The following is a 16,750-nucleotide window of genomic DNA, read 5'->3' on the forward strand; positions in this document are numbered from 1 at the left end:
TGAAACCTCCGGGAGAGGTCATCCCTAGGTGTGGGCTGCGGTGCCATCAGTATGCTGATGACACCCAGCTCTACCTATCTTTTAAGAAAGGCAGACACCAGGGAGGTAGTGGATGCTCTGAACTAGTGGAGGGAGGACTGGGCCCTTCCTTTCTCAATTCACTATTTGTTTTCCCACACCACCTCTGACTGAGGCAATGGTTTATCACCACCACCATGAATGGTTGATAGAAGGCAGGTGACACACAGTAGTCCAAAGAGTGCTTCCACAGCACTCTGTTATATACTGCTCAGGATTATATTTTACATTAGAGCTGCAGGCCAGTTCAAAAACTGCTTCTGAATGTTTCCTCAGTTTCTATTGGGCAAAAGAAAGACATGTCTCAAACTTTTATAGAGAATTTTCTACAATTAATTCTCCAATTCTTTGGATCCTAGACAATGCATCTGGCATGATTACTTGTGTGTCAAAGCATCTGGTATAATTACCTGCGTAATTATAATTCTGCATGGAGTGCTTATTATTGGTCCAGCATTTCCTAACACCGTTGATTTGCAAATGGTCCCTATGATTTCATTTAATTACTTGTCTCAAAAGAGCCTGAAGAACAACACTGAGGCTTTGATTGACATTAACATTTGAAGAGTGATTTCCCCTCCTTTGGCAGTCCTTGACCCAAATCTAGCATCAACAACTAAGGTAGCAGCCATAAATAAGGTAAGTAGGAACCTTGCTTTGGGCAAATTTGTTTTTGGACTTAAATTTGTTTCCTTCTTTAACAATGTTAATTGAAGAGAGTATGGAGAAATACTGGGGAAGTGAGGGCACTGTATTCAATAAGCATGTTTTATTTTTATTTTTTTAATCAAGATTTTATTACTATACAGAGAATACAAAAGGCAAGAGAAAAAATTGAATCAGAGAGATAGAAGACATTGCTAAGCTTCTATATACTGTAGTAAAATACAATTGAAAAAATACAGATTTACTGTCTATACCATAAGAATTGATCATGTAATAACAATCAGATTTAGGACTGGTTTATGTATTCTTTCAGATACCAAACCGAGTTTCAACCAACAGACATTAAATCAATAAGCATGTTTTAATAGCAAAAATATATTTAAATGTCAGGGCAGTGTAGCAGTAACTTTTTAAAAAAATGTATGTGAGTACCCATAAGAACTTTGAAATGCATATGGGCATATAGTAAAAAATAAAATAAAAAATTAACCCTTCGATTTAAGATACAGTTCAGGTGCTTATAATTTTCCATTATGCTCTAAAAAGCATGGAAATTGGGCACCTTAAGTTCAGCACCAGATACACTTGATGAATATCCCTGCTAAATGAGCAGAGAGACACTTTTCAAGTGGTGATGCTCTTATATTTAACAGGGGGAGAGCAACTGGCCGTATCCACCCCCAGCACAGCATCCCTTCAGTGGCTGTTGCTGGTGTCTCTCTTACATTTCTTTGTAGATTGCGAGCCCTTTGGGGACAAGGGACCATCTTATTTATTTTTATTTTTCTGTGTAAACTGCTTTGGGAACTTTGGTTGAAGAGCTGTATATACACATTTAGTAGTAGTAGTAGTAGTAGTAGTAGTAGTATCCCCCAGATGCAAGATTACAAGGCACAGTGCTTCCTTACAGTGCCACCTACTATAGTAAATCTCCAAGCATAAATTCAATAGCTCTACAATCCATTCACAATCACTTGCTACAAATGAACTTGAAGGATTTCTGCCTTAAGCATTTTGACATAGTCCACGGCAACCAATGAATAGACTTCTAAGAGAATGTACCTTCAATACCATGAAGCAAATCTGTTTTCTCATAGCATCCAGCAATAGGGATGTGCATAGAACTGGATTGGCTGGTTCGGTTTGAGTCCGACGCCGGACCAAACACATACACCCAGTCTGAGGGTTCGTTGAGCCATTTTCAACAGAAAATTCTTTTTCCGGTTAGCATACTGATGGGGGGGGGGTGCAATTTCTTTGCACAATTTCTTTGAAATTTGGGTGGTAGCTTCCACCCATTGGGCACTACCTTTAACCACATAATCGAGTTCTGAATCTCTGAATTTTTTGGATCCGAATCCAGGCGATTGATTAGTTTTGTGCCCAAATCTGGGCAATTGAGCACAGGGGTGATTTGTTCTGTCTACATATTGCCTGAATCAGCTAGTTTTGAGTACAAATCCTTTTGTACCCAAATCAATTATTATTATTTCTTGTTTACATAGTCAGACAGGTGTTATTGACTGGTTTGTTTTATCCAGACATCGAGTCCTTCCCAAGGACCTGGGATGACTGAATTTTATTGTCAATGTTGTTGCTGTTATTATAGATATCGTCGCAGAATATAGACTGTTCCCAGTAAAGTTGCTTTTTGTAATTGGCTGATGGTGATTTCTGTGGCCCCTATGGTGTTGAGGTGCTCTTCAAGTTGTTTTCGAATTGCACCTAGGGTGCCAATTACCACTGGGATTATTTTGGTCTTTTTCTGCCACAGCCTTTCAATTTCAATTTGTAGATCTTTGCATTTTGTTATTTTTTCTATTTCTTTTTCTTTTATTGTATCCAGACCCCCAAGGAGATGCGGAGACATTGTTATGGTGGTAACGGTCAGATTCTTTATTGAGGTTTAGGCTACAGATGTATTGGCTGGGATTGGATAGTCCCTTAGCAGTGCGGTGCCTAGCGGGCAGGCCATGCCGTGGCCGCCCCCACCTAGAAGACCGTGGCGATAGCACCTTGTTTCCAGGCCGCACCTCTGTTCTGTAGTGGAGGGGCCGTTCTTTGCCAACCTAAGGTCAGGTTTTTTAACTATCGGAACGACACCCCACCGATGCTGCACAGCCATACGGAGAGGATGTCGCCTGCAGAGAGGTAGGTGTCAAGCAGTATCCCTGATCTGCCAAGCCTCAAGGGATCAGCTCCACCTCCTTGATTTACCGTACCTAAGGTGCCACACCCATTTAATTAGCTGCTGTCAACCGCACTGTACCTGCCATAGTGGCAGTTAGCTTAGCTTAACGCCCTGCACCCCCACAGCCCCAGAATCACTGTGGCCAATCCCAGCCTCAAGTCATCTATAAAAAGCCTCATGACTGTGGCCAACAAGTGGACCCCATCACCCCGAAAGAGTGCTGGCTGCGAGAACACTATGTCATCGTGGGGAATGCATCCGCCCCCCTTGGCTGCTAAGAAGCGAGCCATAGCCGCATTGACTCCCCTTCTAGCCCTGTCCACCTTGTTTGGTTTGAGTGCTCCCCTCCAAACTCTGCGCTGTGTGATGTCTGACCAAATAATGACCACCCCTGGGCACCAGGACAATACCACCCCGAGGTCCTGCTCAGTCTGTCGTGCAAGGGAAATACCTGACTGGCTAACCAAATCGTTCCCCCCGTAATGCAAGAGCACGATATCCGGGGCCGGATTTTCCTCCAAGAACTCCCGCAGCATCAGCAGCAGCTGTGCGCTTCGCATCCCCCTCCTCCCGAGCCATTGGATGCTGGCCCATCACTCGAGGCCGAGTTGTGTTCCTGAATCTGTGCTTTGAGCCCACTTGAGGGCCCAGAAAATAAAGGAGTGGCCCAAGACAAGGACCCTGGCCCACCTCGCTGAAGGCCTTGTCCCTACGCAGGATAGAGAACAAACATGAGATAGGAGCCAGAGGGGGAGGGGGAATGTGGCCCCTACTGCCAACCACACACATATTTGCGGTAGACCACCGACCGCCAGTGGCCCACCCTCTGTATTGCAGCTCCTGAGTAACCAAGGCCCGCAGCAGCTGATGCTGTGCCAATCATAAAGGAGTGTGAAGACAAGCGACATGTGGAAACACCAGCCACATGAAAGGCTTTCCTCATCACCGACCAAAACTGGTACTGTGACAGGTGGCTGCCATTGGCGTGCATAAAGAGGCACCCCTCAGCCTCGCCCCAGACCGTCATGAAGGCTCTCAGCGCCCTCACCAGACAGGGGAGGTGATTGTCAGTCCTGTGCAGCGTGACCAGTTGCCCCTTACCCCACTGGTCTGTTTTTGAGAAGCGGAGGCGCAGCGATACCTCCATTGTGCCGATGGCTAGTTCCCTCCTCTGCACGACCCTTCCCGCCGTGCCTCTCACCCACTTGGGGAACAGTTATCCCACCCTAAAGGTCCCAAAGAAGGTCACCAGTGCTGCCGCCCGGAACAAGCCTCCTCGTAGGGGGAAAAGCATACTTTGCCCAGGCGCTGCACGGCACGCTGCAGCGCGTCAGGCGTAATGGGCAGGCGCTGGTCCGGCTTTGGTGGTGACTCCCTGGTCCAGCCCTCCAGCGTGTGCCAGACTCTGAAGTCACCCGAGTGGTCAGACAGCCCCCTGGCCTTTGCATAGAAGACCAGTGCTGCCAGGTGCCCAGCCATGGTGCTCACTGCGAGCCCACCCACTCGGAGGTGCACCAAATATTGCTTCAGGTGCTCAGGAGGAGCTGGCCAGTCCTGGCTAAGCCCTGCCTGTGACCTGAATTGCTGGAAGGCCCCTACCCTCCTGCCATAGGCTACTTGCGTTCTGGGTGCTATCGAAGCCTCAACTGCCCTAAGCGCCTCTACCTGCCAAGGGTCCATAGCCAGCCAGGCATCTTCTTGGGCCTTGGGAAAGCGTCAGGAGCCAGTTGCCAGAAGCGCTGCATCTGAAAATGAGACAGAGCATCTGTGAGGTCGTTTTGCGCTCCCGGCACATGCTGCGCTGTGAACAGTATGTTGTTGCGCACTAATGCCAGTACTAGGCCCATAACCCTCAGGGACTTGGAGGTCTGTCTGTTGACGACCTGCACTGTTGCAAAGTTGTTGCACCAAAAGCGCACGGCTGAGTTGCGGAATTGATCAGCCCAAATGTGTACAGCCACCACTATGGGGAAAAGCTCAAGGAAAGTAAGGTCCCTCGTGATTCCTCGCTCCGCCCAATCTTGTGGCCAGTGCTCTGCACACCACCTGTCCCGTAAATATAGGCTGAAGCCGAGGCCCCCAGCTGCATCCGACTGCACCTGGAAGTCCGCTTCCAAGAGCTGTGAAGCACGCCAGAATGAAACCCCATTGAAGGCCTCAAGGAAGCTCAACCAGAGCCTCATGTCCTCTCTCATAGCTGTAGTCACCCTGATCCGGAAGTGCGGCAGCCTACATCCAGCCGCAGCATCACAGAGACGCCGCAAGAATGGGTGGCCAGGCGCAACTACCCGGCAGGCAAAATTGAGATGCCCGATCAAGGATTGGAGCTGGTGTAGCGTCACCTTTTTGGCCTGCGCACAGGCCAGCAAGCGTGGGGATGGGTGGCTCCTTGAAGAGTCCTAGGACGCGGCCCAAGGCCACCTCCTTGTTAATCTCCCACGCCACCACCTCCTCCCTCCCACTCACTGATTTCAGGTTGTTAGATAAGCTAAATTCGCATGGGAGCTGGCACGCAATCCTAAAACCTTCCATGAAGCCAGCTTCCAAATACTGTGCATGTTCCCTGTTCGGGTAGTCGCACAGCAGTCTCTGCAGCACTGCTATCTTGATTGGGGTGGGGCCCCTTTCCAGTGCCACCCCCTTGTGCAGCTAATGGCCCCTTGCCACCGCCTGCGCGGTGGCTTCCGCCACCTCCCCTAAAGGCCCTCGTCCGCTGGCAGTTAAGCCCGGGGTGCTGGCCCCCACAGAAACCGCACTCATGCCTAAATTTGCATGGGGACCTGGCACACTTCCCGCTCCTGTTATACTCCCAGCACACCAGGGGACTTTGAACCCCCTGCGCGCCCGCGGGTGAAGCCACTGACGCCGCTAGGGTCTTGGAAATTAAACGGCCGCTCTCCATGCGCTTGCCTGTAAGGGGCCCAGACGGCATCATAATTCTGAGCCAAAGCTTAGAATGCTGCTTCTCCCATGAAATCCCTGGATAGTTAGCGGCGTGTTCGCGGAACGCTTGGTCGTAGGCCTCCCATAAATTGCCTGCAAAGTCCATGAAAGCCCTGTGAATGGTGTCAAAGTACTTAATGAGGGCAGGACCCCTTTCGGGGTACTTCTCGGTGATCACTCCCATGTATTTAGTGAACCCGGACACCCAGTTGTTCCAGTTACGCTCAATGGGCTTCCTTTTGGCCCTCTCCTTATCCCTAACCTGCTCGCCCTCCTTGCCTACGGGCTCGGGCTCTTTGAATAGGAGTTGGAATATGTCTATGTACTCCCCCCTCCAAATGCGCTCCTTTACATGTGGGAGCAAGTGGTCGTCAAGGGGAACCGGACCGCCGTCGAGGCCACCCCTGCTGCTGGTGGAGGGTGCTGGTGGAGAAGTGGTATAAGCCCCGGCCTGCCCCGCTCCCCCTTGCCAGACCTGTTTGCATGTCGCATGTGGTGAAGCCCAATTCATGGGGCCTGGGAACCAACCGAAGGGCCATCTTGGAGGACTCCAGGGCAAGCCCCCAGGCCAGACCCCTTTAGGACACTCACCACCCTGGCCATCCTGGAATTCAGAGGCACCTCCTGCCGCAGATGGTGCTGCTGTCCTAGTGTCACCACTGCGCCCTTCAGTGCCCCCGCTGCCATTTGCGGCCAACACCGATGCCGTGGCCATTTCGAGCGCTGCTAAATGATCGGTAAAGCCCTGCATTAGCTTGGTTCGCTTTGCTGCCCTTGTCATCCTATGTGAGGGAGCGGGCAGGGGCGCTCCCCTCCTTTTGGCAGCACCACCCCTGATGGGCCCCCATTCTCCTCCTGCAGCACCTCCCTTCCACCTGCTATTGCCTCCAGCCACGTGATGAGGGCCCTAATGGCCCCCAATTCCAAATCACGCTCATCCTCCGAGAAGGAGTCTGGCTGGACTGGGTGTCTCCTGGGTGTCGCTATGGGTCATTTCCCTTTGCTGGCTGGCACCTTCTTGGGGCCCATGGTGCTAACCCCACCTTATGTAGAAGGTGCGGGGGTGGGGTTTAAAGGGGTCGAGATGGTGCTCAGTGTGCGGAGTGGGGTGTGTGGGCCCTATGCCAAGAGTGGAGCCAAGAGGGGGGACCCTTACCCGCTATAACCCGCCCCCAGGACGAAAGACGCTTGTGAAGGGGAGGAACCCCAGCCTCAGCCCACCACCCCGGAGGCCTTATCCCCGGCCTGGACCACCCCGTAGACTGAAACCACCAAACCTGAGCCGGGTACAACCCGGCTTGCTGCTCGGCCTCTGCGGAGAGTGATCCTCCTGGTGATCCACTGGGCAGGGAAGTGGTGGACTCAGCAAGGGTGTGTGCAGGCCTTGTAGCCCAGCCTTCCGAGGGCCCGATCCACCTGAGCTGGGCAGCCCCACAGCCCACAGGCAGCAGAAGGGTGGCACTACAGCCCCCAGGCAGTGAGGAAGCAGAGTAGGGGGGGCAGCGGGCGGGCACCTAGCCCCGGCGCCCTGCCAAGGACCGGCAGCCCTAACTGGGCCAAAAATGCACGGCCCCCAAGCATGGAAGTCGTAGCTGTGGTGGACAGGTGCAGCCCAACTCTCCGCCGGCCCTGCGCAGCCCCGAAGAGGGGGTGGAAGAGAAGGTGCCACGCCGCCAGCCGCGCCAGCCAAGACCAGGGCCATGCGACCAAGACAATGGCACCCGCCGACCCCTCAAGGCAGGGGGCCTCCAGCCCGCGACTTGCCTTGCCCCCCGCCGGGCAGCTCCTCCATGCAAGCCACGTGCTCGTGGCAACACCGGAGCCCCTGACCAGCACGTCCGTCCTCGCTGCTGTTGCGAGTCGGACTGAACCAGCGCAAGCACGCTGCCGGCTTCTGGCCTCTGACTCCGCCCCCAGAAGTGGCTTGGGCCCATTGGAGGCTGACCCCAGTCCCCGCATGCTCCTTTCCCAAGGTGGGGGCTGGGACAAAATAGCCGCTCTGCGGGAAGGGCGGCGAGCGGCTTCGTTCTGCTATCCCCTGGCATTGCTATGTCGATTATTTTAACTGGTTTTTCTTTTTTCTCGACTACAGTGATATCTAGTGTATTGTGTGGCAGATGTTTGTCTGTTTGTAGTCAGAAGTCCCATAATATTTTGGCATCTTCATTTTCGACAACTTTTTCAATATTATTATTATTACTAGTGTTTTTAAGCCCGTTAAAATAACGGGCGCTAGTAGGGTTGTGTAGATATGTTTGTTTGATCTGTATTTCCTCCACAGAAAGGGATGTGGTCTTTTCTCTGTTCTTGGTTTTGTTTTTTTTGTTTTTTAGTAATTCTTTCTAAGTGTTAATTTTCATATTTCGTTTATTTTTCCGATATGTATTTCATTCACTTTCTACATAGTTAGCAGGCATGCTCTTGAGAATACTGTGTTGGAGAATACTATTGTCTAAGTTTTTATATTAGTATCAATGTTCAATCTCACATACATTATATTTGTAGATGATATTTTTTTAATTTGGTTTTGTTTTTTATTGCTATAGAATTTCTGTATACACCACATTTCTTGTGAATATTCTTTATGAGTTTGCTAATAGTTTGCCTGGGTCTGGGCCCTCTAGGACCTTGACCACAACGTCTGTAAAACTCCTGACTCTTGATATTGCCACATATAAGTGTCTGTGGCTGAATTCTGTCTCTGACATAGGCTAATTTAATTGGCAATTGTCATGGCATAGGCTAATTTAATTGGTAATTGTCACCTTCGCAAGGTAAATGGTACAGCAGTGTAGGATGGTGCCAAATCAATACTGGGGATGAAGAGCATGTCTCCCTCTGCTGATCCTGTTATCACTTGAGCAATGATGAGGGTTTTTTTCAGGTTCTTTACGATGAGGCGGGTGCCATTGCATAATCCTTTCTTGGTGTTGAGATTTATAAGGAGCATAATTATTGCTCGCAGTTTCAGGGTGAGATAATGCTTAGGCATTCCTGTTGGTGTTAGCTCAGTGAGTAACTCAACTGGATAGTTTTTTGTATCCTCTTCACTGGAGTCATCAGTTGTGTCTGCGCTGAGATATGTAACTTCTTCTCCTTCAAAACTGTTGAGTACTTGGTAAGTTATGGCGTCAACATCGGAGTTATTTGGGCGAAAGATAGATCTATTTGCTATTTGGGGCACATTGGCAACAGGAATGCTGTCTACAGAAATATATTTGACGATATCGCCTGTGCATATAATTTTGGATGGGATCTAAATGATGTCTTCTGGAAGACCATCAATGCGCGGTGTCTAACCATTGCCAACTTTGAGTAGCCAGTTGCTGATTTCTGTGGCGATTGATTGGACAGTGTTTCGAAGGTTGAGGACTTGGAATGTGGGCCATTGCTTATTATACTTTATGCAGGCTTCTGCAATTTGTGTATGTTTACCGTGAGGCACCACCAGAGGTGTTTGGTGGAAGTCTTCACCAAGCAGGAAAACTTTTCCTTCCAAGGGTTTGTTGTTATTCATTATTGCTTTCATTAGTTTGTCGAATACTGAAAGCGCTAAAGTGGCGGTCATTGTAGACTTGTCCCAAATGAGTTTCTTTGTTGTTCTCCAGTTTTCTGCATCTGCAGGATTGAGGCGCATATTTGATATGGAGTTCTCAAGCATAGGCACTGGTAATTTGAATTGGGAGTGGTATGTTTTGGGTCCCTTTAGTAGATTGGCTGTGATTCCTGTGGTGTCTACAGGGAGTGTGGTTTGACCTTGTCCACGAACTGTACTGAGTAGGGTCTTGTATTGGTAGGTTTTCCCACTGCCTCCTGGCCCGTCCAAGAAGAAACGGTGGCAAAGGGTTTCATTCTGGCTTGCTGTCAATATTTGCTCCATGGCTGGTTTTGTGTGTGTGTGTGTGTGTGTTGCTCTTTGTTGTGGCTTATTGCCATTTCTTCAGATGTTTGTCTTTCATAGGCCTGGTCATAGGCATTTGTTAGTAGTTCTTTATTTTGCATCGTGTATGGCAATCCAAAATCTTTTCCCTTTTTACCATGGAGTGTCAGAATGATGGATATTTCTTGAAGTGAAAGGTTACTGAGCATTGTGGTGCATATGTGTGTGGACAGAATCCTCAATGAGGTACTGTTTATATTTTTGGAAAAGTTCATTCATATTTTGTAGGGATGCGAATACGCAGATATATGCAAACAGCTCTTTGAATTGTCTGGGCATGCTGTATTGGACAGCATCTTCCAGCATGCTCTCCCACACTTGCTCATCGTTAATGAGTCCTCTCATTCTGGCATCCTCTTGTAAAGTGGGAAAGACATTTACATTTACACTCCTGAGTTTGTTAAAGGATTCTGCACCTGGTACATACAGCAATAGGAGGTGTAGACAGTAGCGCTCTGGGTCCGATGGCAAATTTACAGAATACATTCGTCCGTTCACTTTGTCTGCACCACGTTGTCATAATTTCCAAGTGCAATTTGCAGAGTCAAAGACATAGTGAAAAGGAATGTCTGAGTATAATATGTTTCTGGATTTCTCTTCTTGTTGATTTAATTTGAACCAAGCTGTCAAATGAGTATCGCGACTTGAAGCTCTCTCAGTTGCAGTGCCATTGTCATTGGGGTTTCAAATTACTGTTTTTTCGTCTAGGAGATGAAATGCTAGCCTGTGGACTGTATGGGATTGATATTGCATTTTAAACCCATTCTGGCGCCATGCTGCTTCTGGTGTGCTGACATACCTTGAATCCATAAAGGTTTTTATTTCATCTTGTTTCAAAGTGCCTTGTTCCTGGATCTCTACTTTTGCACAATCGTGGCCCTTGTACACATATTTGAATAGGTATTTGATACTCTTCACTGAAGTGCAGACTTCAACGTTAATGTGGCAGTTGTGCCTCAGGGCTAGATATGGATTATATGGTACAACCCAGTTGTTATCAGTTGTTCAGCCATTTTCCCTTGTGCTTTGGCCAGTGTTTTGTCTTCTGTATTTGGGGTTGCCATTGTAATTGGCAATAGTTTGTTGCTGGTATTGTTTTGCGACCACCTTTTTGCATTTCTCATTTGGCATACATGGTGAATTCCGATTGTGTGTTCTGCATGGTCCATGAATCATATGTTTTGTTATGATTGCATATAGTTGAGGAGTTTTCTGTATGTCTTGGATTTCTGCAGATACAATATTGTCTCTCACTTCTTCGGTTTTTGGTTTACTGTCATCTTTAAGAATGAGTAGTATGTGTGCATGTGGTAAACCTCTCTTTTGGAAATCTATGACATACACAATGGCGTTGGGTGGGCCAACAATATGTTTTTTAACAGATGTCATTAATTAGTGCTTTTACTTTTAAGTGAAAGCCTCTAGCCACTAAATCTGGTCGTGCAGCAACAGTTCGGCCATGTTGCAGGTTATCCACAATTTCTTTCCACTTGGGGTTGCAAGTCATGGTAATAAAGAGATCAGGTTTACCATACTTTCTCACAATCGCCATTGCGTCTTGATAGTTGTGCAGCATGTTTCTGGGGCTACCTGCAAATGTTGAAGGCAAAATATAGGTCTTTTCAAGAATCAGGCCTGCTCCATTGGTTTCATCATGTAAATGGTCCATTATTCCTGAGTATTTTTCTACTTGCCATTTTGGTTTTTTTTGGTGGACATAATTGAGTCTGTTGGCCTCTGTTTTGACATATGCGTCTAGTATATATTGCTGTGTAAGGCGTCCAGCATTTAAGAAAGCGTTTTAGTTGTCTGTTATGGAAAGGCGGTAGCCATAATATTGCATCTGGCTTACCCTCACTCTTGGTGCTTGTGACTGTTTTGTTAAGTCTAATAAGGCTTGTGGTCTGAGTTGTAAAGGTATGTCCATTCCCCAGCTTTGTGCCCCATAGGGGAATAGCAAGGGGTACACCATTGGCTCTAGATTGGGATCAAGGACACTAACTCTCTGTGTTCTTATGTGGTCTGGATTGTTTGCACTTGGTTTGCAGTGTTTTTGAAGATTTCTTTCAAGTGGTGGTTTTTTGTCATTGTTTAGAAAAACAAATGTTACCACAGTATGTTTTGGTGCATGATACTACCTTGAGGCATTTTTGTGATCTTGCATTATTGTCATGGACACTTCCTTAATAACATTGCCTGTTCTGGCGGCATCCTCGTGATACTCTTTTTAAATCTGGTGCAACATTATGTAGGCTTCTGCAAATGGATTGTTCTCTGCCATAAGTTTGCTTAGTGTTTGCATAAGTTGAGGTTTTATTTTTGTGTTGGCTGAATTTTGCTTTCTTCCCTTTCCTGCACTCTATTATTTTCTCTCCCTTCTCCCTTGTTCCTCTGTTTTTTTTTTACTCAATTTTTCTTTGTTTTCCCCCTCTCAACCCTCATACTATTTCTTCATCTCTTTTCCCTTATTTTGTGTTTGTGTTTGTCTTTTTGCCCCCTGTCTGTTTCACTCTTTCTCTGTCACTTTGTCTTTGTTTTCCTCTCCTTTTTTATTCCCCTCTCCCCTCTCGCTTGTTCTTGTGTCTCTCCTTCCCTCCCTTTTTGTTGGTGCTGTTGTTCTTCTTCTTATTCCTTCTCCCTTATTTAGTTCGTAAACAATTATGAGGCTATTTTTTGTTTAAGTATTATGTTTTATTTATTGTTTTCTTGGTTTATCCCCTCCCCACTTATAGTATTTCTTTATACACCACATTTTTGGTGAATATTTGCTCTGAGTCTGGTATTAGTCTTCCTTGTTCTGGGCCTTCCAGTACCCTGACTACGACGTCTTTAAAACTTCTCACTCTGGATAACGCTACATATAATTGTCCGTGGCTGAATACTGGGTCAGGCAAATAGATTCCGACCTTTTCCAGGGTTTGTCCTTGTGATTTGTTTATTTTCATAGCGAAAGCCAATTTGACTGGGTATTGTCGTCTTCTTAAGGTGAATGGCAAGTCAGTGCAAGAGGGTGCTAAATCAATTCTTGGAATGAAGACCATGTCTCCCTGTGCTGAGCCTGTAATTACTTGTGCTATGATGATGTTCTTTTCAAGGTTTTCCACAATGAGGCGGGTGCCATTGCATAATCCTTTTTTTGTGTTAAAAAAAGGAGGATTATCCTTTTCTGAGGAGCATTATTATCGCGCCTACTTTCAGGGTGAGTTTATGTTTTGGCATTCCAGTTGGTGTTTGGTCATTTAGGAATTCTGTTGGGTAGTTTTTGGAATCTTCTTCGCTGGTGTCATCTATTGAGTCTGAACTGAGATAAGTCATTTCCTGGCCCTCCAAAATGTTGAGCACCTGGTCATTGATGGTGTCAACATCACTGTTCTTTGGGCAAAGGATGGATCTGTTAGCTATCTCAGGGATGTTCTGTACTTGAATATTATCTCCAAAAATTTCTCTCACGATATTTTCTCTGCACATTATACTTTCTGGGATCTCAATGATGTCTTCTGGCAATCCCTCAATGCATGGTGTATCTCCATTGCCCACCTTGATTAGCCACTCGCTGAATTCTGGGTCATTGGATCTGATATTGTTTTTTAGTTTGAGGATTGTGAATGTGGGCCACAGAGTATTGAATTTTATGCAGGCCTCAACGATATGTGTCTGACTTCTGTGTGGCAACACTGGAAGTGTTTGTCGGAAATCTCCTCCCAGTAGAAATACTTTTCCTCCCATGGGCTTGTTGTTCTCCATGATTTCCTTCAATAGCTTGTCTACTGTTGTTAGTGCTTGAGTGGGTGCCATTGTTGACTCATCCCAAATGATTATTTTTGCTGTTTTTAGGTTTTTAGCATCTTGAGAATTGAGGCGCATGTTAGACACGGAGTTTTCAAGTATGGGTACTGGCAATTTGAATTGGGAGTGATATGTTCTGCCTCCTTGTAGCAGGTTAGCTGCTATGCCTGTGGAGGCTACAGGGAGTGCAACTTCACCTTGGCCACGCACTGTGCTGAGTATGGTTTTGTATAAGTATGTTTTTCCACTGCCTCCTGGCCCGTCCAAGAAAAAGCAGCGGTGGTCTAGCTCATCATTTTGGCTTGCTGCTAAAATTTGTTCTATGGCGGCTTTTTGGTCATCGTTGAAGGTTCTGGACATCTCTTCTGCTGTTTGTCTTTCATAGGCTTGGTTGTATGTATCTGTAAGGTGCTCTGTGTTCTGTATGGTGTATGTCAAGCCGTAGTCTGTGCATTTCTTTCCATGGAGTGTTAAAATATTGGCAATTTCTTGGAGGGCGAGGTCACGGCATACTGTGCACTCGGTATTTTGTTGTAAATGTTTATGGACATAATCCTCAATGAGGTATTGTTCATATTTTGTAAATAGCTCCTGCATGTTTTGGAGGGATGCAAAGACACAGATGTAGGCAAAGAGTTCTCTGATTTGTTTGGGCATGTTGTAGTGTGCTGCATATTCTAGTGTACTTTCCCACACTTGTTCATCATTTATGAGTCCTTTTGTTTTTGCTGCTGCTTGGTAAGTTGGGTATTCAATTCCATCTACGGTTCTGAGGTTTTCGTAGGATGTTGCTCCTGGCACATGTAACAGTAGGAGGCGTAGGCAGTAATGCTCTGGGTCTGATGGCAAATTCACAGAATACATTCTGCCGATCATTTTGTCTGAACCACGCTGCCGTATTTTCCACGTGCTGTTTGCGGTGTCAAAGACATAATATAATGGGATGTCTGCGTATAATATGTTTCTTGCTTTTTCGTCTTGTTGGTTTAGTTTGAACCATGCTGTCAATTGTGTTTCACGATGCATTGCTCTGTCGGTTGCTGTGCCAATGTCTTCGGGGTTGAATATTACTGACTGCTCGTTTGGGAGATGTACTGCTAGTCTGTGTACTGTATGGGACTGGTAATGCATCTCAAAGCCATTTAGGCGCCATGCTGCTTCTGGTGCACTGACATACCTTGAATCCATATAGGTTTTGATTTCATCGTGGTTCAAAGTGTCTTGTTCTTGGATCACCACTTTTGCGCAATCATGGCCCTTGTAAACATATTTGAAAAGGTATTTTACACTCTTCACTGATGCACAGACTTCGACGTTGATGTGGCAGTTATATCTTAGGGCTAGGAATGGATTGTACGGTACAACCCACCTGTTATCTATCGGTTTTCCTTTTTGCTTATTGCTTTTGCCAGTGTTTCTTCTTCTGTATTTGGGGTATCCGTTTCTGTTTGCAATAGTCTGTTCTTGGTATTCTTTTGGAAATTCTTTGGTGCATTTTTCATTAGACATACATGGTGAATGCTTATTTTGAATTCCACATGGTCCATGGATCATATGTTTTGTTATGATTGCATGAAGTTGTGGTGTTGTTTCAATGTCTGGGATCTCTGCAGATACTATGCTGTCTATGGATGCTTCGGTTTTTGGTTTATATTTTTCTGTTAGGATCAGCAGTATGTGTGCATGTGGCAAACCTCTTTTTTGGAACTCTATGACATACACAATGGCTGTGGGTGGGCCAAATATATGTTTCTTGCAGATGTCATCAATTAGTGATCTTAGTTTTAAGTGGAAGACTCGTGCCACTAAATCTGGCCTTGCTGCAGCAGTTTGGCCATGTTCCAGGTTTTCCACGATTTCTTCCCACTTGGGGTTGCATGTCATTGTGATGAAGAGATCCGGTTTTCCATATTTTCTGACAATTGCCATTGCATCCTGATAGTTTTGGAGCATGTTTCTGGGGCTACCAGCAAATGAGGATGGCAATATAAATGTCTTTCCGGGAATTAGGCCTGTTGCATTGGCTGCTTCATTTAAGTGGTCCATCAATCCTGAGTATTTTTCCACTCTCAATTTTGGCTGATTTTGCCACACAAAATTGAGTCTGTTAGCTTCTGTTTTTACATATGCATCTACCATGTATTGCTGTGTTAGGCGTCCAGCATGTAGGAAGGCGTTGAAGTCGTCTCTGATGGATAGACGGTAGCCATAGTACTGCATCTGAGTGACTCGAATTCTTGGTGTACGTGGCTGCTTTGTTAAATCTTTCAAAGCTTGTGGCCTAAGTTGTAAAGGTATGTCTATTCCCCAGCTTTGTTCTCCATAGGGGAATAGCAATGGGTACACCATGGGCTCTAGATTGGGATCTAGGACACTAATCCTTTGTGTTATTTTTTGGTCTGCATTGCCTGCATCTGGTTTGCAATGTATTAGTAGATCTCTTTCCAGTGGTGGTTCACCGTCGTTATTTTGGAAAATAAATGCTACCTCATTGTGCTGTGGTGCATTATAACGTCTTGGGTCATTGTCACGGTCTTGGACTATTGTTAAGTAGGGGTGTGCAATTCGGATTTTCGGGTGATTCGGCTCAGACCCGAGCCGAATCACCCCCGTTCTGTTTTGTGCCTGAATCTGGGTCACCCGAATCACCCTTGATTCGGTTCGGATTCGGATTTAATCCGAATCCGAATCCGAATCGATTCGGGGGGGTAAAAAGGGGCCCAGGGGCAAAATTTTGGGGTGGGGTGGTAGTGCCCAATGGGTAGAGTCTACCACCCCAATTTCGGGGGGATTGGGCAAAGTCCTGATTTTTTGTGAATTTTTAAAGTTTTAGTGACTTTGGGGCAGTTCGGGGGCATAGCATGGGATTTGGGCAAAAGGAGTAGGGTGGGGTGGTAGTGCCTAATGGGTGCAGGCTACCACCCCAATTTCAGGGGGATTGGGCAAAGGGCTGATTTTTGGTAAATTTCTGAAAATTTCATGTCTTTGGGGCAGATTGGGGCATATTGGGGCAGAAAGTGGGGGCTGGGGCAGAATAGTGGGGTGGGGTGGTAGTGCCTAATGGGTGCAGGCTACCACCCCAATTTCAGGGGGTTTGGACAACGGGGTGATTTTTTGAGAATTTTTGAAGTTTTGGTGACTTTGGG

At 46.6% G+C, this 16,750-nt stretch overlaps 2 protein-coding genes across 3 annotated transcripts in view; one reads left to right on the forward strand and one right to left on the reverse strand.

The window, feature by feature from the left end:
* LOC128350741 (lipase member N-like) overlaps positions 1-16,750 on the forward strand; it is a 70,659-nt gene that overhangs the window by 3,305 nt on the left and 50,604 nt on the right. For both annotated transcript variants that reach the window (XM_053309374.1, XM_053309375.1), the window contains exon 2: positions 598-717. The gene's annotated coding sequence lies outside the window, so the exon portion shown is untranslated. The remainder of the gene's footprint in view (positions 1-597; positions 718-16,750) is intronic.
* On the reverse strand, positions 4,597-15,830 carry LOC128350575 (uncharacterized). The gene is made up of 3 exons (XM_053308975.1): positions 13,011-15,830; positions 5,169-5,219; positions 4,597-5,055 (listed from the first exon to the last, which is right to left on the reverse strand). The coding sequence occupies exons 1-3, from the start codon at positions 15,822-15,824 to the stop codon at positions 4,597-4,599; spliced, it is 3,324 nt and encodes a 1,107-aa protein (XP_053164950.1). The 5' UTR covers positions 15,825-15,830.

The sequence above is a fragment of the Hemicordylus capensis genome, chromosome 3 (genome assembly GCF_027244095.1).
Source record: "Hemicordylus capensis ecotype Gifberg chromosome 3, rHemCap1.1.pri, whole genome shotgun sequence".
Classification (NCBI taxonomy): Eukaryota; Metazoa; Chordata; class Lepidosauria; order Squamata; family Cordylidae; genus Hemicordylus; species Hemicordylus capensis.